General features: G+C 42.1%; 1 protein-coding gene across 3 annotated transcripts in view; it reads left to right on the top strand.

The window, feature by feature from the left end:
- ST8SIA5 (ST8 alpha-N-acetyl-neuraminide alpha-2,8-sialyltransferase 5) overlaps positions 1-25,907 on the top strand; it is a 69,137-nt gene that overhangs the window by 22,078 nt on the left and 21,152 nt on the right. For 2 of the 3 annotated variants that reach the window (XM_064438526.1, XM_064438527.1), the window contains exons 2-3: positions 1,009-1,717; positions 16,757-16,864. In XM_064438526.1, coding sequence (XP_064294596.1) covers positions 1,587-1,717; positions 16,757-16,864 — 239 coding nt within the window. In that variant the 5' untranslated portion in view covers positions 1,009-1,586. The remainder of the gene's footprint in view (positions 1-1,008; positions 1,718-16,756; positions 16,865-25,907) is intronic. The other variant, XM_064438528.1, reaches the window with a different exon arrangement.

Below are 25,907 nucleotides of genomic sequence, written 5' to 3' on the forward strand. Positions count from 1 at the left end.
AGTTCCTGCTTGCAGGAGTTCAGGGTGGCCAGGTTCCTGCCTTAAACACTTTCGATACTTTTGTTGCTTAAAATTAGGTGAGGCAAAGCCTGCTTTAGCCCTTAATTGTCTTTCCTGAATTGCCCTAGGTCATGCTGAGGACTAGCCCTGGCAACAGGAACTGGGTTGAAAGGGTTGCATAAAGTTACCTTTGGCCCTTCTTACCATGCAGCACCAATTACAGCTGAGACGAAGTCCAGAAACAGTGCCTGTCTGCTGCTCCGCACAGCTGGGCTGCTGGCACACTAGAACGCTTTGCATACGCTGATTTAACTGTTGGAAAATTTATTCACAGGAAATTTTTCCCATTCTCTTAGACAAAGGATATTTTTTTCCACATTTTGTTGTCAAAATCCTTTTCCCATCTGTTATCAGGGAAAAACAACCTCCTAGCCAGGACGTTTCATTCATGGATGAAGCTTTCATTGGAACTTGTTTTAAGAAGCTAAGGGTTGGGGGCAAATTTTGCTCCCAGTGAAAGCAGCAACAAAACTCCCATTGATTTCCCTGTGAGCTGAATTGAGCCTCTCCTGACAACAGGGAGATTTTTAGAGGAGTTAGGATGCCCGTGGACAAGGTCTTGTTGCTTTGCCCTTTCAAAAGAGAACTGTTTCTGGTGGAAGAACAATCAGAATATTTGTCTCTTTAAATGAATGGGTCTTAGAGCCTGCACTGAGAGGCCGTCTCCCTCTCTGCGGCTGTGAGGCTACTCAGAGCCTCCAATAAATCAGCATGCAGGAACTGAGAGCTCTGTCCTTGAAGAGATGCACAGTGACCTTGCTTATGCTTACTCTGGAGGAATAACCAGGGGAAATATAGGAGCCCAAATAGTGAGCGGTCTATGACTAACAGCACTGCATTCTGCATGCAAATGCTACAGTACCGAAGGCACGGTACGGACAGCACGCTGCCACACAAAATGCAGCTTTCCTACTAGCCTGACCAGATTGCTGCTGTTGTTTTTTGCAGGGGACTGAATGAAATCCTCATGATCGTTACATGCTTGTTCAATAATAGCACACCCCAGTCACGTCTCCTTGCAAGCACATTTCGTTGGAATCACTGAGCAGAAGCAAAGAAGAGCTGACGACTATGTGTTTCCAACGCGGGTTGCCGGAGCCCTGTGTTTGCCATTGGCTGCAGTTTTCTGGTTTATTTGCAGCTTCCCCCATCTGGAATATGAAAATGGGATTGAAGTAGATAATTGCTAGCAGCGGGTTTTCAAGAGAGGCTTAGAGGGAACAGAATGCCTCTTGCACAGCACAGACTGCCTGCGCTGAAAGAGCTCAGAGAGATGATTTTAGATGTTACCCACGTCTGAATCTCCTGGAAACTTTACTGTGGAAGCAAGCCATTGCGCACAATCCTGGAGCTAAGATCCAAAAGGGGCAAGGAAGGGGCAGCAGGGCCAAACAATGGGGTACCTTGTCCTTGGATTGCTCAGAGAAAAGCCAGCAAGCGTTCCTCTCCGCTTCCCAGCAGAAAGGGCATGAAAGCGACGATGAACTGAATTTTATCCAGCAGAGCTTCAGTGGCTTTTAAGAAGGATGGGATACACTGACCCTTCGTCAAGCAGGGATTTGCTGGGAAACAGAACTTTGTTCTTCATATTCATCTGCGCCTTTGCTGTGGTCACCTTGCTGCAGCAGATCCTCTATGGGAGAAACTATCTCAAAAGGTAAGGGGGGATTTGAGGAATAGGAAAAGTTGTCTGATCCGGCTGAATGGAGACACAGACCCAGCCATACGATTATACCGGTTCAAACCACTTCTCGCTGTTGTGCTGACAATATTAACATCTTATCAGTCCGGGAAGGTGCATCCAGCATCTGTAATGTCTGCTAGATTATTAATAAAGGAGAATGTTAGGCAGAATATAATGGTTTGTGTGTCTCTCAGATTGTGTTTTAACCCTCAGCTGTTGTGAAAATATAGGTTTTACTCAACTTAAGCTAGGCTGACTTGTACCACCTGACTATTTGCCCCTGATCAGACCCTGTCATATAGACTTTTCACCGGAGGTAAGTTCAAGCTGAAATGGCTTGAGAGGTTGAATTAAGGCAGCATGCTTGTTGCCTAAACTTTAATGCCTTTAGAAACAAACATGCGCAAGAAATACCTAAAATCTAAGTGGCAATATTAGTGTTCCAAATAACCGAGAGAGCACTTTATTTTTTCATGAATTTACTGCTGAGTCTGCTTTGTTGTAGAGCACATCAGTCTTTGATCTGAAAATGGTACTGCTCTTTTTATAGCAGACACCAGTGCGGATCTTTTAAGTGTTTAACCTTGACCTATGTAGAGTTTGTTTTACTTAAATCTAGTTTTAGGTGTTATGGTTTGTATGAATTTATAAAGGGAAACTTTTCTCTTACATGCTTTGACGTAAGTGGGTTTCAGTAGTGCAGGCAGCTGCTGTGGAATTTTTTATTGTAATTTAGGTGCTTTTTGCCAGAAGAGATCAATGGTTTGGTTCTTGCCTGTTTTGCAACTCATGTAGTTGTTTGCCTTGAGCCAAGAGCAAGCAAAATGCTGACAAATCAGCAAATGTTTCTTGCCAGGGGGAACAGCAAGCATGATATTAATATGTATAGACAGAAGCGTTGTAGTTTATCCACAGACCAATTTGTGTGGCATGCTTAGCAGTGAGGCCTTGGCTGGGGGCTCTGTCGGCTTTTGGGCACCTCGCTTCCAGAAAGATGTGACTCAGTTGGAAGGAGCCAAAGGAAAGCATCAAGAATGAGCAGAGGTGTAGAAAACGTGTTTATTTGACTTGGAGAAAATTGAGGGGAGATAGGATAACTGTCTTGAAACACCCAAGGATAACTGTCTTGAAACACCCACACTATTTCTGCCAGGAGGAAGGTAATAAACACATCCCTGTGAAGACTCATGACACGACAAGAAGTCATGGGCTTAAGCTGCAGCAGGAAAAAATTGTCTTTAACCACAAAGGGAAACTTTTAAAGAATAGGCTACCTGAGGAGGTACAAAATCTCCATCTTCGGGGCTTCAGGGACCTGTTAGGTAGACAAGGGTAGTACCGAGCTGCCTTCGTATTGAGAGGATGACTTTATGACTGGTTCAGGTCTTATCTTGCCTTATTTTCTCAGTTTTTTCCATTTGTCCTAGAGGCCTTGCAGCCCTACCAATACTTGCTTTTCTAAATTGAAATGACTGCAACAGGATTACAGTGATGAAAAATAAATCCAAAGTATGTATTGAAATGAAAAATAGTAAAGTAAAGATAAAATGGTGAGAAGATGCAATTAAAACTCTTCCACTAAGTGATCTCTGTAGCCAGTCTCTGACCTGCCTCTTGCCCTGGGAGCCTCTCCTGTCATCAGTGGGCTGCAGGGAATGCAAAAAAGGGTGACGTTTGACTGCCAGATTTGCTAGGAGAAAGTCTGGTCCGGAGCACTCTGCCATCAGAGGGGCTTAAGCAGGGACATGTGCATATATTTTGTCACTTTGACTGGAAAACACTCTTTATTTATTTATTTATTTATTCCACCTTGTAATGATTTGTTTCTTTTCCTTTTTTTTTAAATTTTGTGAAAGAGTCTCAAAGAGGGTTCTCCCCGAATCAGTGCAGGAAAAAAAGCACTTTGACTCCTTTCTGCTGGGAAATGGTAGTTCCCATCTTTAATGGAAATAAAAATGCAGGATGTGGCAGCCTCAGGCTGTCAGATATTAATGATAGAAAGGTGATTTACATAGCAGCCGACATCGTTACCATAATATTATCATGAAGGTACTTTTTCACTTTTTCTTTCCCTCTCTCACTCTCATGCTGTGCAGTACATGAGGGTGTCTCTTCCCAGGCAGTTTGATTGCCAGTCTTCTCTGTGCAGGGGTGGCTGTGACCTTTAGTCTTTTCTTTCACAAACCTCTGGTGTTATGTCCCCTGGGAGAAGCTGATGCTGGGTGTGAGGTTCCTTGGACATGTTATAGCTTGTACCTCCAGGGACCACGATGGAGCTGGTGGTTTTGGAGAGCATCCTTGCAGAGGGGAAGTGGGATGTTTATAGCTTTGGTGCCGCTTGCCAAGCTGGAGCTTGGGGACGCTGCCTAAACCTGAAGCCATTTACTTGCTAGGATTTGACATGCTGCTTGTTTTATGATAGCCTTTGCTTGCATCCCAACATCCGGAACAGTATCAGACCTCTTCCCAAAGCAGCGGGAAGAAATTCCCTAGTGCATTTCAAGAAACCTGAAAATTGCCCTGAAGTACTATTCCAGTAAATGCACAATGCTTTTAAGGCTAAATATAACACAGGGATAGCTTGTGTGTCTGCAAGAAAATGGTGGAAATAGATAAAGGCCAGCAAGGCAGGGGGAATCTGACCTAAAACAAGCGGCTTTGGCACAACACAGGTTTCAGCATAGACTAGTCACTGTTCCCAATAAGTGGTGCGGACAAAGGCACCCTTTTCTGGGAGAAAGATGGAAAAGTTAGCTGTATGTATGTAAGCTGTGCCATGTCACTTGCCCTTACAAGCAGGGAATGGGCTGGCTTTATTGCCGTGAAAACCCACCCGAAGGTCTCCATGGAGGGTGCCATGAAAGCTTGTGGTTCTGTGTTTGCCCACGGCCATGATCCCAAAGCCTGACCATGGGAATGGCAGGACTGCAGGCAGGAGAGGATGCTCCAGGACATAAACTCTGCTCAGTGAAATTTGATAAGCAGCCCAGCCTCTGGCCTTTCCCCTTAGTGAGGTATTGTTGAGCTCCTGGCATTGCTGGAGGCAGAGGAGAATGTAGAGATTGAATTTCTAGGTAGTCACACATTTTTCACCCACCGTATAATGTTCTCTGCTCCTTCCCCTGCTGTTTTGTACTGTGTCATTGGAAAGCAGAGTCCTGCCCACCTCTTTTTCCCTTTTTCAATTTTCCCCAAAGTGGGATGGATGTGGGTGTTCTCAGCAAGGCCAATGCTTCATCCCCATAGTAGCTGCTAAAGTCCTAACGAGGGATTTAAACTGCAAGATGAAGAATGACATCAGGAAGCTCTGGCCTCTGTAGCTTCTGATCCTGAGTAAAAAGGATGATGAAATGAGATATAATTAAGGGACTTTAATATGGAACTCTGGGATAATTATTTTTATTTTCGGATTAATGTGATAATTAAAAATCCACTGCATTGATCTGCTAAAGTAGGTTAAATGCTGTGGACTTCTGCTTAAATCCAGAGCTGCCTCTTGCTTTTGTATTGACTCATCTTCTCAATGCTCGGCTTTCAGTTGAATTTTCTTTTGAATCAGATGCTCAGCTGAGGGCTGGCTTTTTTTTTGTGAGCTCTTGTTTGGCCAGCAGGGAATAATCCTGGATTACATCAGGAAACTGCCACTACAGCAAAAAATGTTGAAATGGTCCCTGTCTTCATCTCCCGACCTGTAACAGGGAGAGATCAATAGGATGGTCCTTGCCTGCTTTGGCAAGGGAAAAATACCAGCGCAATACTTTGCTATATACCAATATTCTATTGGCAGAGAATTTGCTGAATACTGGTTTTTTAACAGCCTGACTTCTGCAGAGGATTTTTTTTTTTTTCCAGACAAGTGAGGAGAACACATTTTCAAAGCTATTAAAGACTTTAAACAAAGATTACCGTGGGGTCTTTCAGAGAGGGCACGTACAATAACTCAAATAATCACACAGCAAGAAATAACAAACCCTCCCATGCAGGCAGCCTGCATTACATGAAAGCTTTACATCTTTTAAATGAGAATAAAACATCACTCCTATATGTGTGTACCCTATAATTAATACCAGGCTTTCATAACTTGAGGTTATACCACCATTCTGGTATTTCTGAAGCAGCTTTTATTCAACAGTTGCAAATCAATCCCCAGACATTTTTACCAGTTTCGTTACCCACATAAGAAAGATAGCTTATGAACATTTTTTGCACAGCATGGGCAAATAAGGATAAACCCACAGAAAATAAACCTGGATTACACCTTGAGAGACCATTCAGTCTGTACCGGGCTATACGACAAGATCATGTCTTATACCGGTGACAGCAGTAGCTGTGATATGGGCACAGAGGCTGCATGTGGCCTGAGTTGTATTTTGTCCTAAGCAGGGCTCTTGAGGAGCTACAGCCAGCTCGTGTCAGTTGAGAGCTCCTGCCCCACACCTGGCATGTGTCCCTCTGGCCTGTTCATAACACCCTGTGAAGACGTTAACCATAAACCAAGACTGTCTAGACCAGTGTTAAAAGTCTCTTTCCGTTTACATATTTTTCCCAAGAGACATATGTGGAAGGTCACCTGGTAAGTCATCTCTCTAACACACAGCTCTGTGTCCCCTCCATTTCTAACCAGAGTGAAATGTTATCCCTGTGAAATGGCATGCGACCTCTGAGCCACCTTGCTGAATCCCTGATGGGGCTGCAGAGCAGGTCTTGGTTTTGGTCGGTTTTTTTCAGAGGAGAAGAGCACTGGAAACTTCAGGAGACAGCAAAGTCTTGAAGCTGTATGCCCCAATATGTGTATGTGTGGGATAAATCACCACCTTAAAGTGACCGGATCTAGTCTAGCATAGCAGGAGAAGCTGAGACCTCAGCTGTGCTGTTCTTGTTACAGGGTATTCCCAAGTGCACTTCAAGGGGATGGGGACCAGCGTGCTGGCATCCCCATCATGCCTAACTAACCTTGCAAAAAGAGGAGCTGAATCAGCTCCCGAGAGGTCAGAGGAACATTGGAGCCTGTGCTGGGGGAGACCTCAAGGGAGATGGCAATGGGACGGAGGAGGCAGAACAAACGGGGAGCTGAGCTGAGCTGAGTTCAGCTGCCTGCAAAGTCATCCCCACTGGTCATCCCATTCCCTTTCTCATTGCTGATATTGGTTGCTTTACATGATGCTTCTGTCTCCCCACCTCAGATAAAAAAAGAGAGCTCACAAGTATGTGGCACGTGAATTAAAGCTCAGCAAAACTTTGCAAACAATCACAGCTCTATCACAGGCTGCAACAGAGACTTTTATTGTGAAAAGTGTCCTGAAGCAAAAATCTTACCTTCTGCTACTTGGAGTTTTATTCTGACTCATAAGTTTCATTTGCTTTTAAAGGAAAGCGTCAAGTGGCTGGAGTTTTAGCGCCAGAGCATAAAGGTATGTTATTTCCTCTCTTGAGCATCCTGGCAGTGCTCTCTGTGGGTTGAATGCAGAAAACAGGCAGGGTTAGAATCCCCACTCCTTCTAGACTTGCTTATTTCTAGCATTGTTGTTTTGCATCTCTGTTGTTAAGATGGCAAAAACACTTGCTGATCTCGTCTGTCAATTGCCAGTCCTTCTCTGTTCCCAGATGATAGAAAATTAAGGTAATGAAACCAGTTATTTTAATATTTTACAGGTGCAAATTGCATTTCCTGAGTGTGTCATTCCCCAGTGTGTTACACTCTGCTCTCTCCTGAGCTCAAACCACAGGGGATGTGAGTCACTACAGAGTGACCTACAGATAGTTGCCCCTTTTGCTGTGGCCGTGGCCACTCGGCAGTCCCTAATACGGTTCCCACAAGCCCACCCTGCACAGGAGTGTTGGTCTGCCTAGGGTTTGAATCATGTTGGGCTGTAGGAGCTCTGAAGAAGCTTCTTGCCCTGGATTAGTGAATTATAGGTGTCCCGTTTACCAGCGAGAAGGTGGCCATCACCCTTACTGATTAACACAGAGGCAATTAAATCCTAATTCTAATCCACATAATACTCAGTAGCAGTTTACTTCGGTCTCTAACTTCGCTATGTGGGGATCTAGGCCTACTTTTGTCCATGCAAACAGCTATTTTTGAGTATTTGGCTGAATATCTAGGCTAACTCCACTTTCTGCACTTTACACAGATCTGTTACCTCTGCATGACTAAGTAACAGTTGAGTTTTGCCAGTGCCCGGCATTCAACACCTGTGAATCAAAGCCCTTTCATCCAAAGTGCTTTAAACCCTGTCACATTTCTTTGAAAAACATCTCTATTATAACCTGCTATCAATGTGTTTTATGTTGTTTTGAAAAAATTAGCTGCTTGCCCCCCATGTGTATGGGCAGGTACAAAGCTCAGTCTTAGCTATGTTTGTAGAAAGCCAAATCCAGAACCCAGTCTTCTTGTTTGGAGTTGTGCTATGCCTGTGTCCCCCACAAGCCCCGCTGTCAGCGATCATGTCCATGACCGCTGACCTCCGTGGCCGGTGTTGCAGACCTCCTGGTAATTTGGTCTTTTATTTTTGACCTGATTGGAGTTCCCTGATCATTCTTACACTTGCTGAGTTTGGTTCAGACATAATTGCTGTGCAAAGCTTTGTATAGTCTTACTTTTGCTGTGCCTCATTCTTACCCTTGATTGCTTTTTCATTTCATTTCTCATTTTTTAATTCAAGTGTATTCACTGCTCAGACGTCCATGCCTCCCTCAGGCAAACTCTGGGCTTAACCTCTCATTTCTTTGAGGCATCCTTGGCCTCCAATGCTTGCATCCATTTTGCATTTTCATCAGCCCCACAGATAGTCACTGTCCTTCCATGTCCTCTTTAGTTATTTTTTGCTTTAGTTCTCATGATGAAAACCTTAAAAGCAATCTCTGTCACTGGTAGTTTCATGGCACTTTCCACAAGGACTAATACAGCCGAGGCTAGGCTTTTCACAGTCCCCACTGAAAATCTTGGGCAGTCAACACTTCGGAGGGCTTGCAGGAAAGGTAGGAGGAGATTGCGCCCTCCACTTCTGTAGATGGAAGGAGGGAATATTGCCTGCTCCTGTGGCTGATACTGAGAACAGACATATTGACTCTAAATGGCATTTTGCTCATTGTCTTCCACATGAGTCCTCACTGCAACTGGGGCTCTGTGGGTATGTTTACACAGAAGAATACAGTGTAGTGTAGGGACACTTGACCTGGTGCTAGATATATTAGTTTTGGAAACATGAGATGCAAAGCAATTAGCTCATTGAGGTCCGTAATGCTATGGTGAGATTCTTTGTGGTACCCATGCTGTGTCAGATATCTTTGCACTGAGCTACTGTCTCAAATGTCAGAATTTGCTGGTATCTTAAAATATTTGGGATTTCCTGTGAGCCTCTGCACTTGGGACTTGACTGGCTTTTTTTTCTTGAAAAGTTCACAACCTGTCTCAATGTCAACCCATTCTGTTGTGGGTCTTGTGTTGCCCCTAATTACTACAAATAATAATATTTCAATTATTAATAATTATTACAAATAGAATTGTTACAGATTATCTATTACTCCTTGGATGTTTATCTTCCAGCCACAGATGAGAAAAGGAAAGATTGTCTTGTTTTGAAAGGTATCCTTCGATGCCCTTCATGTCCTAGTTGACACTTCATCCTGTTTAAGTAGACTAGTTGAATGTTTGTGTTGAGTCTATTTTATCTTTCTTGGGAAGCGATTTTAGATCAGGTTTTTCAGACGTTGCATGTGCATATCTGATACAACATTTAACCCAAATGTGAAATGTGCTACATGAAACAAACCCCTTTTTCTGTATAATAGTGGTTATAATTCAGAAGCTTCCCGCCTATGTTTCCAGTTTTGTTCTTTGTGATAGTCAAAACATACTCCTCCACCACTTTATTACTACCATTTCCTTCTAACATGTAGAGCCAAGCTTGTCCCTTGTATGATACTGTATGGCCAAGTGTGTGGTGTAATCAGACATGCTTATTTCCCACATCCTCCATCCATATTTTGTTTTTTTTATGGAACCTATATTATTTCATTTCTTCCTTTTGTTGTGAATATACCATTCCTGCTCTCCAACATGTTTTCATACATTTTCAAAATCTTTCCTAGGGGCTTTCTCCCAGTAAGATAGCAAGTGATCAGCTCAGCAGTTACCCACTGTCGGTCAACCTGCAAAGCTGTAGGTCATTGAGACAAAGATTGGTCTCTATTAATGCAGTGAGCAGAAGTATGTATGTTTATGTATCCAGACTAAAACTTGCATTTTGCTAATTTGACTGGAGAAATAATTATTTTTTCCAAATTGGACTGGTCAGATTAAATTCTGCTTCCTCTGAATGCAAACATGAGTTTTATAATGGACTCAGGTATCAAGGGGACCAACCTGCTCAAGTACATGAGTTGGCCTCAGAAATGTTTTGTTTCTTTGTGCTGTACCTGGTAGGGCTATGCTCATGGATACTCCACTGAAAGAGGCGAACACACACATAATATTTTTCTGGAATTATAGCACAGGTGAGTTGGACCTGGACTGCTACAGGCAGGTTTATGTTTCTTCCTTTCATCTGTGCTGTGTTTTTCTAGATTGCTGTGCCTTGAATATTTATTTCAAAATGAATTTGATTGTTTGAAGTGATATTAAACTATTTAAGTAAACATTTGCCTTCCTCTTGTCACCTAACTTCATTGTCTTCAGGGACTGAGTCTGACCCTTTTGTCAGGAAAGGGGAGTTTTTGGACACAGAAGCCAGTCTGGCTTGACTCTGCTAGGTTGGATTTGATCTTAGCATCTCATTGTTACCTAGTGGATGCTTTACTCCTTTTGAGCCCCTCTGATGTCTTTTTAAGTGCAGTGCGAATAAACTTACTGTTTCTGGCCTGTGTGAAAAAAAACCAGATCCTTGTTTTTTCTCCAAAACTCCTCTTATTGTTATCTCTGTTAGGTCCTATGCTTGTCTTCACTTGTGCAGCAGTCTGTCATGTTGGAGACTTCTGATGTTCCCTTTCTTGCCCAACTTCCTCTTACTCTCTGATTCATTTTAGTGAGTGTTTTCAATCACTCCCATCTGCAGGTCATTCATGCATATCACTGTTTTTGTTTTATTTTTCATACACCCTGTGGACACAGTGAGTCATATTTACCTTATTTTGCAGAAGGAAGGAACTTGATCTTCAGCAAGATTAACCATCTGACTTTCCTAAACCTCTGTGGCATTCCTGTTAGTAGGCTAGGGGCATCACTTTGCATTTTCAAAGAGAGTAGTGTGATCATTTAACACTGAAGTCTTCAGTTCCTCCACTCAAGGGCACAAGAATTATGAAATGGGGAAACTGAGGTACCGTGAAAGTATGTGATTTTCCACCGACTTTAGGAAGCCCATACATAGCCTGGACTGTCTGTTTGTCAGGGCAGGGACTGTATATGCCTTCTGTACTTGGGTAATATGTAACAGTGTAGTGCAGCACAATGACCAGGCCTGTAGAAATATGATTATAAAATTATTAATGATGTATACAGAATTAATATATATATTATTAGCTTATATTATTTGCTTATAACTTAAAGAGGAGCCAGAGTCACAAAAGCTGGGCTTGCTGTCATCTCCTAACGGCCTCTTTGCTAAGGAGAATGCATATAGAGAAAGAAAATGAGAAACGCTAGAAAGAAAGAACAGGAAAAGTGAAGACAAATTAGAGGGGGAGCTCAAGAAGAAAATGAAGTCATTTGCCTTGCTCTTGGGGACATTCATATCTTCCTTTCACCCCTTCAAAGAAGGATTTTATAGAGTCCTCAGTGCTAGGTTAATGGTTGGACTTGATGATCTTAAAGGTTTTTTCCAACCTAAACAGTTCTATGATTCTATGACTCCTCTGCTTCTCCTTGCTTGACCATCCATGGTAGGCTAGCAAGCTGAGTCAGATTTTTGGCTTAGCTTCACTGATATAAAATGACATTGGTTTCTGTCTGTTTTTGCTTGCTTTTGGGTTTAGTCTGCCTCTGGTAGATGCAGGATAGGGGCAGTGGTAGCTGTCACCTTGAAAGGTGAGTGAAAATAGCCTGCTGGCTGGGGTTAAATGAGATAAGCTGGTGGTTTTTGGGGAATGGGTTGGCACTGTAGTGGCAGGTGCTCTTCCATGCCCTCTCCTCACAACATGTGTGATGCCCATGTTGCCACTCAGTTCTTATTACCCATAGGTGCTGATCAGTGTCTTACTCAGCTACTTGCACCAAACTGCTCTTGAAAGCACATGCGTGTCTCCTGAATGAATTCTGCTGTGTGCATGGTCATGGCCTGCTCTCTGGTTAGAGCCCATACAGGACCACCAGCTGTGCCTAAAGTCTTTAGGGTCTTCTCCATTTAATAGATGTAGAATAGCTCCCCTTTAAAAGCCTTGTCTTCTTGCCTGAGCTGAATTTTCAGCTTGCCTTCATGCTTTAGAAAGGCAGTGAGACACCCCTGAGGTGGGATCTCAGTGTGATGGCAGCATGGATACAAAGCTTCTTGCTGCAATCTATCCACTTGTTCATTCTTGCCTTATAGTTCAAAAACCTCGTAATTGTTTGACATCCTCTACTATTAAAACCTCCATTTGTGCAGGAGTTGCTTTTTGTTTGGATTGCGGCAACAGGCTTTTTGCTTTGCTTCCTGCTGCTTCTTGACAGCTGGTCTTGACAAGCCCTTCAGCTTTGTTAATTTTCTGTTTTTTTCTCCCCCTCCTGCTATTCTTACATTATGCCAGTGTTTATTTGACCACATACTGATTCAACGTTTACAGTTACCAATTAGGATCAAAACATTACTTTGACATTTACCTGAAATTCAAGGTCTTTATTGCTAAGACACCCAACTTAACGGAGTTTCTCTAACGCAAGGCACAACATTGCTCATACTTTTATTTGTTAGGGGTAAGTAAGTTCTGTGATTAATGATGTCTGTAAACCTTGATGAGAAATTTGCTTATAGTGAATGGGAAAAACATAGCATCTCTGCACTAAGACTGTTTCTGGTATTACATCTTTTATAAAATCTTCCTGTGTCACCATCAGCATCACGCACTGGGGAAACGTACTAATTTTAGAAGAAATAATGTTAGGACAAATTGAGCAAATGAGGAAGTTCTACCACTGGTAATGATCCAGGTTTAAAATTAGCTTTTTATTAAAACTCTCTGGCATGACCTGTCTAAATAACATGGAGACCTGTATGTCTAAGTAATTTCCTCTGCTTTCCTTCCCCTATTTTAATCTTTTCTTACCCTCTTTTTTGTTCAGCTTCTTTTTATCTTCCTTTTCTGTGCTTCCATCCTGCATGTGCTCTTCTATTTCAATTCTGATTCACAGAAGCTTAGTTTACCTCTTCTTTGTTTACCGGCTAAAATATACTTTGTGCTGAGGGTGAACATGATAGAATCTAACAACCATAATATGCCAAAGAAATATACTGATGGAGCAGCTCATATGTCCATTCTATTTTCTTAGGCTGTTTGCAAATTTGGCCAGAGAGTGTTTATGAACACTTACGACTTACATCTGAGAGGATTAGAAAAATTTATATTTTAAAAATTGAAATCTCCCAACTCAAGGCATATTGAAATCAAAAGTAAAACTCTCAGTAATCCTGTTAGGAACAGAATTAATTCAGGTCAGTGTTTTTAAATGCCTCATTCTTGATTTCTTCTCAGTCCTAATACTACAAATCATTATTCATGGGATTTGTTCTTACTAGGAGGAAGAGCTAAATGTACCATCACTCCAGAAAATACAATGCAGCAGCCTGGTCTCAGTCTTGCAGACTCCCAGGGAGACACACAGTCCTATGAGCTGTGTAATGTTTATTCAGTGGTGTGCTTTCTGTATTTATAAGTCTGTATGTTGTTAACCTCTGGGGTACCTGTTGGAAGAAGAGCACTGTGTGGTCCCCTTTCCCCATCTGGTTGAGGGCCGGACACTTAGCTTGACCCTGGCCCTAAGCTCAGCTCACAACCTTGTACTTTGTCCTTACCGTGTAGAAGTGTCATACTCAGACTCTTGCTTGCTCTCATTAGATATTTTTGTACTTCAGTTACACCCCCCATTCTGCCATTTCAAAGCTAAGTATTTTAAGCTGTTCATCATAAGACATATCCACCGTTCCTCACTGTTAGTCTTCCTGATCTCCTCTTGGATCTTACCCAAAATGCGCATGTCCTCCTTTAAACTTGGTGCCTCAGCTGCAGGACACACTGTGCCCCAAAAAGGCTTGATGAGAGGAGGGCATTAAAGAGTGGTTTTATAATTTCTTTCACTTTATGGACAGATTCTCCCTGCCTCTGACTTCGAGCAGTTAACTTAGCTTTCCTTCGAGCTGTTACATGTGGAGTGAAGAGGTACAAAGGGAAAGGACTTCACTGAATGTTTTAATTCTTTATTTCATCTGCCCGAATATTGGCTATGCTTTAGGAGAGTTCACTGGTGAAGGACACACTGACACCAGTTATTTCTCTAGATTAATGCTGTCCATTTCCGTTTGGAAGTAAATAGCTAAGCCCAAAATATCTAATTTAAATCCAATTAAAAAGTACAATTCCAGCCTGGTTTTCCCACAATTCTACTCTCTCTCTCCATGTGTTATTCAGTGCTGCCCTTAGCAATTAAAACATATTTTTAAGGTCATATATTTAGATGCCTTTTACAAAGACATACACATTCAAATGAAACATGTTCCTATAGCAGTTACAGTGTGGCAAAAAAATGTGTTAGACTGTGGTACATGTGAAAGAATCACAAGTGTTTATTTCAACAAGCCTATAAGTGAAGGTATCTTAGTAAAAGTGAGAATTTTCCTCATATTTTCTTCACACCAATATTCTGCTTGGAAGTCATACCTTGGGCAGCCTCAGCTGATCAAAAATGCACTGAGCAACGTGGACGGTATGGGACCCTCTGACAGGCCATAGCTCTGCATTACCCTATAGTCATTATAGCATAACCTGTACGCCCTTTGATGTGATTCTCCAAACTGAACACCAGAGTAGCTCTCTCCAAGCTGAATGTAAGATGAAATCGTGCGATACCATCTCGTTTTGCTTATGGCAGTCAGGGTGGTCTCTTCCTCTTGTTCTAATTTTTTGGAAAACAGGAGACTTGCATCCACATATTTAACTAAGAAGTAATAATGAGTCTCCTGTGAGTAAAAATTTGACTTCTATATTTGAAATGTTCCAATATTTTTTAATTTTGAAAAAGCAAAATTAGACTACTGGAGAATATGCAAGAAATGAAAATACATTTGAAAGATTCAGAGGAAGATTTTAAATGTCTTCATAGTGCTTTTCTCCCACCTTTTGTGATGGGAGGCAGCTTCGGAGGGCAGGGGGCTGTTTAGGAGGTTAGCTCTTTCCTCAGTTCAGAGAGTTGAAATGGCTTCCTACCTTCTTCAGAGTTCCTTCTCCCTCAGAATGCCTTTACCAGAAAGCCTGTTTTCAATTAAAAAAAAACCCAAACCAAAATAACAAACCAACCCCCCCCCCCCCCCCCCCCCCCCGAAGATTAAAAGGCACAAAACATACAAGAATAAACTTCTTAAATTCCTTCAAAGTGTCTTGATTTTAGGTCAGAAAAAATGTTTGTGGTGACATGCCCTGCAGTTCACTGGGGTGGCGGGGTCCTTCCGTCGTGCATGCCCACAATACAAGCAACCCTGGGCTCCCTGAACTGCTGATGAAGAGTTTACAGGATGGACAAGTTCACCCTAGGGTGAAGGCCAGCCTTTGATTGGGTGAATCTTTCCCTAGACTAACTTTACTGAGCCAAACTCTACTGATTTTCAAGAATGAAGAAAATCTCCTCATGTGGAAATGCCTGCACTTCAGGTATTTGAGGTTAGGCAAGGTTGTCTTAAAACACCTATGACAGCAAGAAGTTATGTGCACCCTTTTGTACAATTCAGAACAAATAAAATCCTACTATAGGTTTTTGAAGCTACTCTCTTTTTCCGCTGCAGGAAGCAAAGTGGCCTTATTTTAACGCCCCATGTTACTCCTTCTTAATTTCCTGTGCTTATAGCTGCTGCCAGTTAGACTATAGGATGGATGTGGTCTGAGAGATTCTCCAGGCCTTGCAGTAAGCCTCTTGACCAAGAAAACTAGCAGGGTCCTGGATGACCTTTCTTTCGGGCAAAGTAGGCTGGCAGATTGCTTCCTTGCGGTCCCCGCAAAGCCCAGCCAGGAAGTTAACTTTTAGCATTGGCAGCACCAAATGTTCACAATTCAGCTGCCAGGCTTCTGAAATCATGAAACTGGGTTAAAATGGAAAAGATTAAAAATAACGATCTGCAAGATTCTTTTTCATTGACTTCTGAGCTAAGGGAAGGATTTGACTTGTGTTGTCAAATGTTTCTTCAGACCCAGTTTTTTTAAATACATGTGAGATTTCTACCCAACTATAGGTGTAGTTTCCAGAAGACTGCAGGCATCATGGGTCTTGGAATGAATTTGTGAAAGTTTGGAAAACAGGGAGTTATGATGATTTTAATATGAATTGGCTTAAAAAATGTCATCTTCCTAACCAGGGAAAAGAAGCAATACATTTGCAGCATATTTGGTGACTTAGAGAAGTCATCAAATGACAAATCCTTTGCAAGCATGGCCAAGAAATCAGAGGAAGGACCCAATGCCCACCACATTTAACAGCTAGTGAGGGTGTAAAATTGAAGTTTGGAGGATTTGTTTCTTTGGCCCTGCAGTTTTCCACATAAGTCTCCAGTTTTTTGCACTCGTGTGTCTGGGAATGAGATTTCCACCTTACTCCACACACGTGTATGTGATTTATGACCTTCCAATTTGGTTGGGGCATCTGGTGTTGTTTTCAGCCAAGGACTTGAAAAGTCTGTGGGAAGTGAAAATGAATTGTTTCCACTAGTAAGATGATGTCTTGTGGTTCTTGGTATCTTTTTGTCATAGTCAAGTTTCTGTGTTAAGAAAAAGGACATGAGAATTGACGTAACCTATGAATGATATAAAATATCAACTGCCTCGTTTTCTTGCTAGAGGGCTGCAGTTTAGCTGGCAGAATGGAGAGGAATTGGCAAATTGGACCGGCACCTTTAATTTCACGGATGACGGAGCAGTGAAGAGTGGCAGTGACACAGGCACCAGGTACCAACACCCAAGGGAATTACTATGGAGATCTCTCTCTCTTTGTATGAACCACAGATGTGAGCACAGGCTGTATGAAAAGTGAGGTTTGCAGTTTGCTTTGGCTGCTCGGTATTGCTCCCCAAGGCACAGGAGATGCCAGCGATGCCCAAGTGCTGTGCTGTTTTCCCTCTTTAAGGCATCGGGCCCCTTTTGGAATATGCCATAAGCATCCCTGCAGTACACAGGGGGGTGACTTCTGTGTCCTGGCCTCTCCTGTTTCCATTCCCACACCAACATTATGGGTGCTGGTGTGGGAGAGTGGGGCTTGTGTGGGCAATGTCCCAACATGACAGTATTGATGCACGCAGAGCACACTGGAGAATCTGTCCCTAGGCTTTCTTTATGATAGAATTTGTATTCTAAGAAAACATAGTTTAACTTGAAATCTTTCTAGGGCCTAGTAAAGGAAAAGTGTTCTGTCAGGATAAGAACAGAATATTTCCTTTGTTTACACTATTTTGAAAATATAAGAAGCACAGATGTGTCACTGCACTTTCTGTACTTATTGATTTGTAGTATGTTCCTTTTGACTGACACGTGTCTGAAGGGTCATGAAGAGCCATGTGTGTAGTCAGGAAACTGGCTGCAGTTTTGCCTAAAAAGCTCTGTGGCTATTGCAGGCTATCAGCACAAATCTGGGTACAGGCATAAGGTGAATATTTGGGGTATCTTCCTGGAACCTCAGTTGCAGAGGTTAAAAATCCTGAGTCATGTGTAGCATCAAGTTCATTAAGTAACAGGGTAATGTTAGAAAGATTGTAAGTTAAAGAAAAAATAAAATAATTAAAAGAAGCTTACACTTAATACCTGTGTATAAATAAAACTTTCTCTGGATAAATTGCATCTTTTTTTAAAGTATCATCACAGTATATTTTGGTAACCATACGCCACTACCGCTGTGGAGCTGATAGCATTTCAAAGGCAAGCGGAAGTACAGAGTCAGACCTGCCAAAAATCACCCAGTCTCACTGAACCACAGCAATGCTGTAATTCCTGCTACGGCTCTTCTCTGTAACGTGATCCTGTGTGAGTGCTACCTGCCACTCGGCTGGTTTAACTAGTAATGGTTCTTTATAAAAAGAACCAGCTTAAGCTGCACTTTTTCGCTCAGAATAAGGGAAAAATGGTTCATTCTATATAACTATGTATGTATGAGTGTATCTAGCTATCTGTCTGTCTGCCTACCACCTATCTGTCTCTACTTTTGTTGCCTTTTTTATACATGCATCTATAGTCTGCATATGCAGTCTTAAGTCTAGGCACTTGGCATATAAAAGAACTGAATGTGGCACAATAACGGATACCTTCTTGAAGACATGAGAGAATTAATAAATATAGATTTCCCCCTCAAGGCACCCTTGACAGAGACAATTGAATCATCATGGACTGCAGGACAGGGAATGAAAACCCTTGACTGCAAAATACGTGCTAGTTGTGAGGCACTGAATGACAGTACTATTCTCAATCGTTTAGCCCCCTCAAAGACAAAGAGGTTCAGCATGCAAATGTTTTTATGCAAACAGGCTTAAACTGCACAAGTTAGGCATAAATTTCAAAGGTTATAATATCAATAAAAGATGTAAATTTCAAAGTCCTTGTCATGTTAATGACTGTGGAGCTGAAAGGTGAGGATTTTGATGTAGGGATAAGCCTAGCTGCAACGTATATTGCATATCAGTGTGCTATAGATATTATTTATCCATTTGTTTACTGTCTGAAATAAAATAGAATAGCAAAATAAAAAAGAACTGTATAAATGTGGAGGTGAGACCAGGGGTGAGACTGTGTGGTGAATAACTGCAGAGCTATGTCATAAATTGTTTGCTGTTTACCTTTGATCACCTTTCTTATTGTGTTTTCACAAGACACCTCCTGAGAGTCTTAATCTGACACCCAACTTTAGGCTGTTGATATCAGCTGAAAACAAGCCTTCCTCTAATGAATAATTCTTTCCACCAAATGGGAAACTTGCAGACTACATTTTACCAAACTGATTTTACTTGTGTATTTTTACATGCCTTCAGAGCAACGTCTAAAGTGCACAGAGCTAATTATATGTCAGCATACACACAGTAAATACATTTCACTCTGTGGGTCTGCAGTTTATTGTGTTTTATCACCTCCTTGTGAAAGGTTTGGTGTTTAAAGATATTAATTGAAATAGATATTAATATACTTTTCATTAGCTTTACCATATATATATACATAGATACATGTTTATTCATACATATGTGTTATCAACCCATGTATATTCTATAACTACTCTTTATTTTTTAATCAAGTAACTTAATACATGGTGTAGAGACATTGACAACTCATTCTGTAGGAGTGATATATTAGATGAAAATGAAGGACTTACAAAGCAAAGGCACACTGAGAGAATAAGTGCATTAGAAATGCAAGATGGCCAGGCTTCATGAGAGTGGTGGCCCTATCAAAACCAATAAAAAGTGAAGATTAAACACAGCAGGAAAAGGATCAAGCAGGACAGAAACGAAGAACATCATATTATCTGATTTCAGTAGAAACTGACTCAGACATTAACTAATGTAAGAAGTTAAAGTGTGGCTTGCAATTGGAATGTTTTTACTGTCCAGGGGAGTTCATTACAGTTTTGGAAAGCAAGGCCTACTCTGATTGCAGACAGCTCCACTACGGCACAGTAAGCAAGCTAACCAAGGTTTTTCATCCCAGTGCATAAGACACTTCTTCAGATTGTGTAGAACCAGTCCATGGAGATAAAAGCTAATATCATGAGATCTGCTCAGCGTGTGGTACGACTGAGAGTGTGGGTCATGTTTGTGGCATCTAATATTGCTGTGGGTAGATGCCCAAAAGAGATCTCTATTTGCTGGGGCTTTTTGGACACCAAAAGCTTCGTTTTGATGCATATTGCATTGCTGCAGGTCTTCTGCATAGCACTGAAGTTGTGAGTACTTGCAAGGAGTAAAAGTGAAACACTCAACAACTCCCCAAAGCCACAGGGATGTGTACTTTCAACTAAAGGAGGACTAGATGGGCTGCAGGGTCTTTGAAACCCTCACTCAGGTGCAATGTCAACCAATTGTCAAACACGCTTATTTTTCATTCTTACATATCAGCCATTGCTCAGATTTCTTCCTTTTGCTTTTTATCTTGTGCTAAATATTATAAATCTTACAACCTTGTGGAGAATCAGGTAAAGGGTTCTATCTGATGCTGGTTATGAGAAGTAACATGTGAAACTACTTCTTAGATCCCTGATTCCTCTATTCTCCTTTTAATATGTTTTGTGACTTACTGGGTTTGTGAGTCTTCATGCTTAAAGGATTTTTCATTGCCAAGAAGCTGCTTAATGATATGATGATCTATCTGCCATATTAGTTGGGTTACAGTGTCCTCTGCCACCTTCAGTCCATCTGAGCTGAAGATAAGGTTCAATGTAGGACTTATGTGGTGAGACCACAGAAGCCTTTGGTGGGTGAGAGGAGACATGAGCTTTATACTTTTGGGCCTGTCAATTTGTACACTGAATTCTCCAGTCTGACAAACCTGGAGCTTTGTCCCCAGTGGCTGCAAAATAGAAAGTATAATCAATTGGATTAGTCAAATACACATTTTACAAAAATGTGTGTAAGGGCTTGAGACTTCAGACCTCATTGGCCAGGACAGGAGCTGAAGATGTTCCTAAAGTCATTGTGCTGAGCTTCGTATACAAAGATACTAAAATTCTAAGAACCAGAAGGGGAAAAAAAAAAAAGCCATTGCTTGCAATGATAAACTAAAATATGTTTTTTTGAGATGTTATTGATGTGTAAGTTCATGTGTTTTGTTATGCTTCCCAGGTGGTCATATGGATAACAGCATCAGCAGCTTATTTCAATCAGAGTAATGGGAATGGGCTTGATTAAAACAGCCAAACAGCAGTTTATCAAAAATTGGAAGAGTTCTGAAATGACATTGGTGAAATACAACTCCTGCAGCATACCCCACGGCTGCTTGTCAGGAGCCAATGCTGCTTTGATACAGTGACCATGAAAGAAAAGAACAGAAACACGAAAGTGTCCCTAAAACTAGAATTCAGTATACTCTCCAATAAATCATTCTAGGGGTGACACATTGTACAGTGAGAAAACGTCTAAACAAGGTTGAGTGGCAGTCTGTGTGAGAGAAGGCCCAGGAAGCACAAGGGGTAGCGGTGTTGATTCAAAAGCATGGTCTGCAAGGTGGGCTTATCCCAGGTGGGTGAACAAACTGCAGGAGGTAGCCTAGAGTTTGCTATGTCATTTAAGGCTGTTTCTGCTCTAGCTTCTGCTGTTGCACCGGTAGCTCTTGCGGTAGAGCTGTATAGGCTAGTATATTAGGCTGGAATTTTGGAGAGACTTGGCTCCCAAATATATGGACAGATGAGAAGGGAACAACGTGGCATTGGCTGGAGTGGTTGCTTGGTCAATTCACACTGCTGGTGTAGCATTGGACAGCAAAGCCAAGCAGTCCCAAATGATCTGTTTCTTGAGACATGAAGACAGGAGATCGAAATCAGAACGGCAGTGAGCAGCCAGTGCCAGTTTCCAGAAGCTTTCATAGTCATGATGAAAAACATATCCTCAGGGTAACATAGCTATCATCTTAACTCTACCAATGTGTAAACTGTCTGCAAAGCCACAAGACCAGATCAAATAAAGAATCCAGAAGAGGAGCACCTCTGAGATATGACAGATGGATGCATGCACTTTTCTAAGGTTGCTTGGGAGGTACATAGAGCTATCAACAAACTGCTTTTAATGGACAGAAATATAAAAGCCTCAAACTTATGAATTTAGGTCTGTGGGTTTTTTTGTTTGTTTGTTTGTGGTTTTTTACATGTAAAAATATCTCTTCTGTAAGGTAGGCAGGGTATCTTGGGAAATTGCCCTTGTCTTGGTGGATGGATGCTTCTAATGCCATTTATTACCAAAACCCAGAAAAACTTCTGACACTGTAAGTAGACAAATCTAGCCAAGCATTTCAAAACATCCGAGGTGGATGATCAGGAGGTTCATGAGTTAATAGCTTTTAACCCCAGCTATGTGAATCTCTTGGGTAGCATGAGTCCCTGTCCAAGAATTCCAGCTCCTGACTTTTGTTTGTTTACTCCAGTTCTTCTAGAAAGACAACTGGCCTTGAACTAAAGATGCCATTTCTATCTTCAGATTCCAGGCATCGGGTACAATTTTTCCTTCCTTGCTGCACTGTATTGAAAAGCTTCCTGCTAGTAGCAATTTCTTCCTGGTGCAGTGTCTCCTTACTCAGTCACCATTTGTTTAGATTAAGCTTCATATGCCTCTCATATTTTTTGGAACCTGACTCTTTTCTGCAGGTCCTTTCGTACCTCTTGCCAGTGTCTGAAACCCTCACACTTGAAATATCAGAACTGGATGCAGTAATTCAGAAGAGCTGTTACCACGTAACATATACAAAGATGTATGACCATGTTCTCTTGCTTATATTTTCTTATTTTTTCACATGACACAGTTTATAATGATGCATTTTGTTCCCAGCTACAGTCACATACTGAAAGTTCTTGATCAGTTAGACACCTACTACATGTAGTAGCATTAGAGATGAAGGTAGTAAAAGATTAAACCTGTTAATGCCAGTGACATTAGCATCAGCACATGGTAGCCAGGAGGAATGAGAACCATCTTTTTTATATTTGTTGTCCTCAAGGAGGAGGTAGTCAAATAGTTTCATCAACCTGTAGAAAAGAAGACTGTTGCTTCTCCAGCCTCCTCCCTCATGCCCACAGCACCTTCTCTTTCAGTTCAGTCTTTCAAGCACCATCCTGGTATAAAGTCAACACAGGCTCTCGAACAGCAGAAACAACACATGCAGCAATGTGATTTTTTTGTGCCACATCCCTAGTGAAGTGTAAATTAATCAAAGGGCATCAAACATTTCTGCTTCACTTGCCAATTCTCACAGCAGGGGGATCTCATTTAACATCAGTACGTCCACAGGTGTTTTCTTTTGCTAGGTGTAGTGTGAAAGGGCATTATGACTTCCCTCAATGTCAGAGGCTGCTCTTTTTCTTGGTGATAATCATGTAGTCTAGGCAGTGTCTATGAGAGCAGAACCCAAGGTCCCTGTTCCTTCCTGACACGGACTTACCTGTCAATCAGCCTCCACATCAGCTTGTTCACCTGCTGAATGAGGATCATGCTTTCCAAATAGGGTCAAAGTAATCTTAGGAGAATATACCATGGGAGTGACAGGATGCACTCTTTGGGGAAAAAGATCACTGTACTGATTTCAGGCCCTTAAACCTTTTGACGAAATCTTGTCGTTTTTTATGTTGTTGCATAGAAATATTAATAGAAGCAAAGGCTAGCAGGATTTGGTGGTTCACTCAGAATGTACTTTCTGATGAAGTCAACACCTAGTTTGCTTTGCTCTGAATGGGTTTTCCAGAGCCCATATGGCCATGATATGTTCCACCTCAGCACTGTTTTTGCTACGTGGGTCTGAAGATCCCATGCTGGCCGTGCCAGGTGAATGCAAGCCCATGCATGCTCTGGGGAGTGTGCTCTGACACATTTGCAAGGTTCCTGAGTAGGGAAGGTGAATCTAGACCCAAGGCTGGCCATGGATCTGCCCATACTGATGAGTACAGGCACTGCTAATTGGACAGTTCTCTTAATAAGTATTTAGTGGAAGCCTGCAGGGCTTGGTTCATTTATTCTCATTTCTTAGTCACTGGATAATGTGTATTTTTGGAAAGATCTTTGATTTTCCTGCAGGGTAGGTGGAATCCTTCCTGTGCTACACTGTGCTCTTGCAGTGTAAGTGCTGCAGCCTCCCTGCGAACAGTACAGAACCAGCACTGTAGGAACGAGTTAAATGGGAAGGCGTCAGGAGAAAATGGTCTTGTTTAAAAGATGCCCGACAATTACACTCAATTATATTTTAAAACCTTTGTCCACTGTGTCAGACAAATCAGTGCTTCAATCCAAATGTCACTTGAAGGCAGGATTGAAGTCTCAGGCTTTTTAATTCATGTAGCATGATCAAGAAAATCTTTCTTTTGATGAAAGCAGGAGCAGCCCAACTGGAGATGATCAAAGACCTAAGAGTTAGCTAGTGTACTGGGAAACCAAATCTGTCTCTCACTAGCGAGCTCAGTAAGCTGCTCAGCTGGAAGTGAGCTTGCAATGGGAGACATGAAGGTTAGGGAAGAATAAAGTCTCAGCTAGTCAAAAATGGAAAATTACCAAGTGAATAGCATCTCATTTCTGGGTATTCAGTACTGTGAACCATAAAAAAAGAGTACTCTCTGGGCACTTGCAGCTTGTGTGATGTTCAGATACAGGATTTGATCCTGGAAAATGTCATAGATTTGAAAGCTGCAGTTGAACTGGAAGGACATAGAGCCATGAATGGTGTGTAGTGCCCAGTACCCCGGGAAAGCGCAATCCCACGTGCAGGTACGCCATTTGTTGTGATTCAGTTGTAGTTGTGTTCCTTATTGTAAAGAAGAATGAATTCTTGCATTGGTTTTCCTGTAGACTTATGACCTTTGAGGGATAAAAGCTGTTTAGATCTCAGCAGAGGAGTCAAAGTCAATGCAGCAGAGGACATTCTGGTGGTGACATGTCAACTCTGTTTTATGGATATAAAATATGACTGTCATTCTTGGAAAGCTGAAACACAGCCCTTTTCCATGGCAAAAGGGGTAGTGTAGCCAGGTTTGTCACTTGTCACTAATCAAGAACAGAAATCAAAATAAACTGCACTACACCCTTGCTTCTTAGCTGGATATCAGATTGAGGAAGATGATGGGGAGGACAGTTTCCATTTGTGCTAATTAAGCTTCCTGACAGGCAAATGCGTCTTCGTTCACAGGGAACTACATGGATTAGAGTGGGAGTTAATAAGCAGAAGCAGCACTCAGAGCCCAGAGAGTGGGTGAGACTGACGCTTCCTCTGGGAGAGCGTGGGGGCTGGTCTCCAAACACACCCAGCAGGACCAGACCCTGCTGAGCAGAGGAGCTCGGTTTAAAGGACATCCGTGGGGGCTGAGGGAACCCATGTTCCTTGTGCTAGAGGCCGGTGCTGTGCAAAAGCTGTATTCTGGGAAAGTACAATGTGAAGCATTTCTGTGGGAAGAGGTTGGCTGGTGCTCCGGGGAGCTGCTTCTGTTAATTTGCCTCAGCGCCTGTAGCAGGAGGGGAATTACTGTGAAGCAAATAAATAGCACAAAACACGGTTGAAAGAAAGAGAAGAAATTTTTTTGTGTGTGTATCGCCTATATACCATCTTGTGTATTCTTTAATGCCGCTGTAGAGTTATTAATGCTTGCAAACTAAGTGCTACAGCATCAGTAGCATTAACACTAAGGAGGTTTAGCATCTGGCTGGCTGCTTCAGTTGTGGTTCAGGGTGTATGAATGACAGCCCAGGTGACGATTGTTCAGCAGCTCAGGCAGGATGAGTTGGTTTCAATCGAGCTCACTCCTTGGCCAGTAGCATCTTCTCCCCACTCGGTGCAGAAGGGACACTGGCGGCAGTGTCCCCTGCCTTTGCTGTGGGAGGCATGTAGGTGTCCCACTGGCAGTGTGTCATCTGGCCTGTTTCATGGATCCTCCCTCTGCACTCCCACAAGGTGCCAAATGGTGAATTTGCTGTTGCCAGTGACTCTGCTGGAAAAGCTGGAGCTACTTTGAGAGTTAGTGACTTACAGGACAGTCCTGTGCTTTTTGGAGCTGTAGGCTAGTGGAATAACTCTCCTAAAAATGCAATACTGCCTCATGCATTTCCTTTCTGATCCAGAAGTGGTTTATTTTTTACCTAATTCTGTCCTCCTTACCCTTCTGCCTCTTTGGTAACACATCCTTTTCCATTTCTGGTTTTGGTTTGTGGATTGGGTAAACAGGCAATGACCAACGGGAATCTCTGGGACTCAGAAAATTTCATCTGTGTTTCATAAAATGACATCTTTGTCTCCAGTGCCACAGGCTGAAGCCAGCTTTCCCATGTGATAGCAT

The sequence above is a fragment of the Phalacrocorax carbo genome, chromosome Z, assembly GCF_963921805.1.
Source record: "Phalacrocorax carbo chromosome Z, bPhaCar2.1, whole genome shotgun sequence".
NCBI lineage: Eukaryota > Metazoa > Chordata > Aves > Suliformes > Phalacrocoracidae > Phalacrocorax > Phalacrocorax carbo.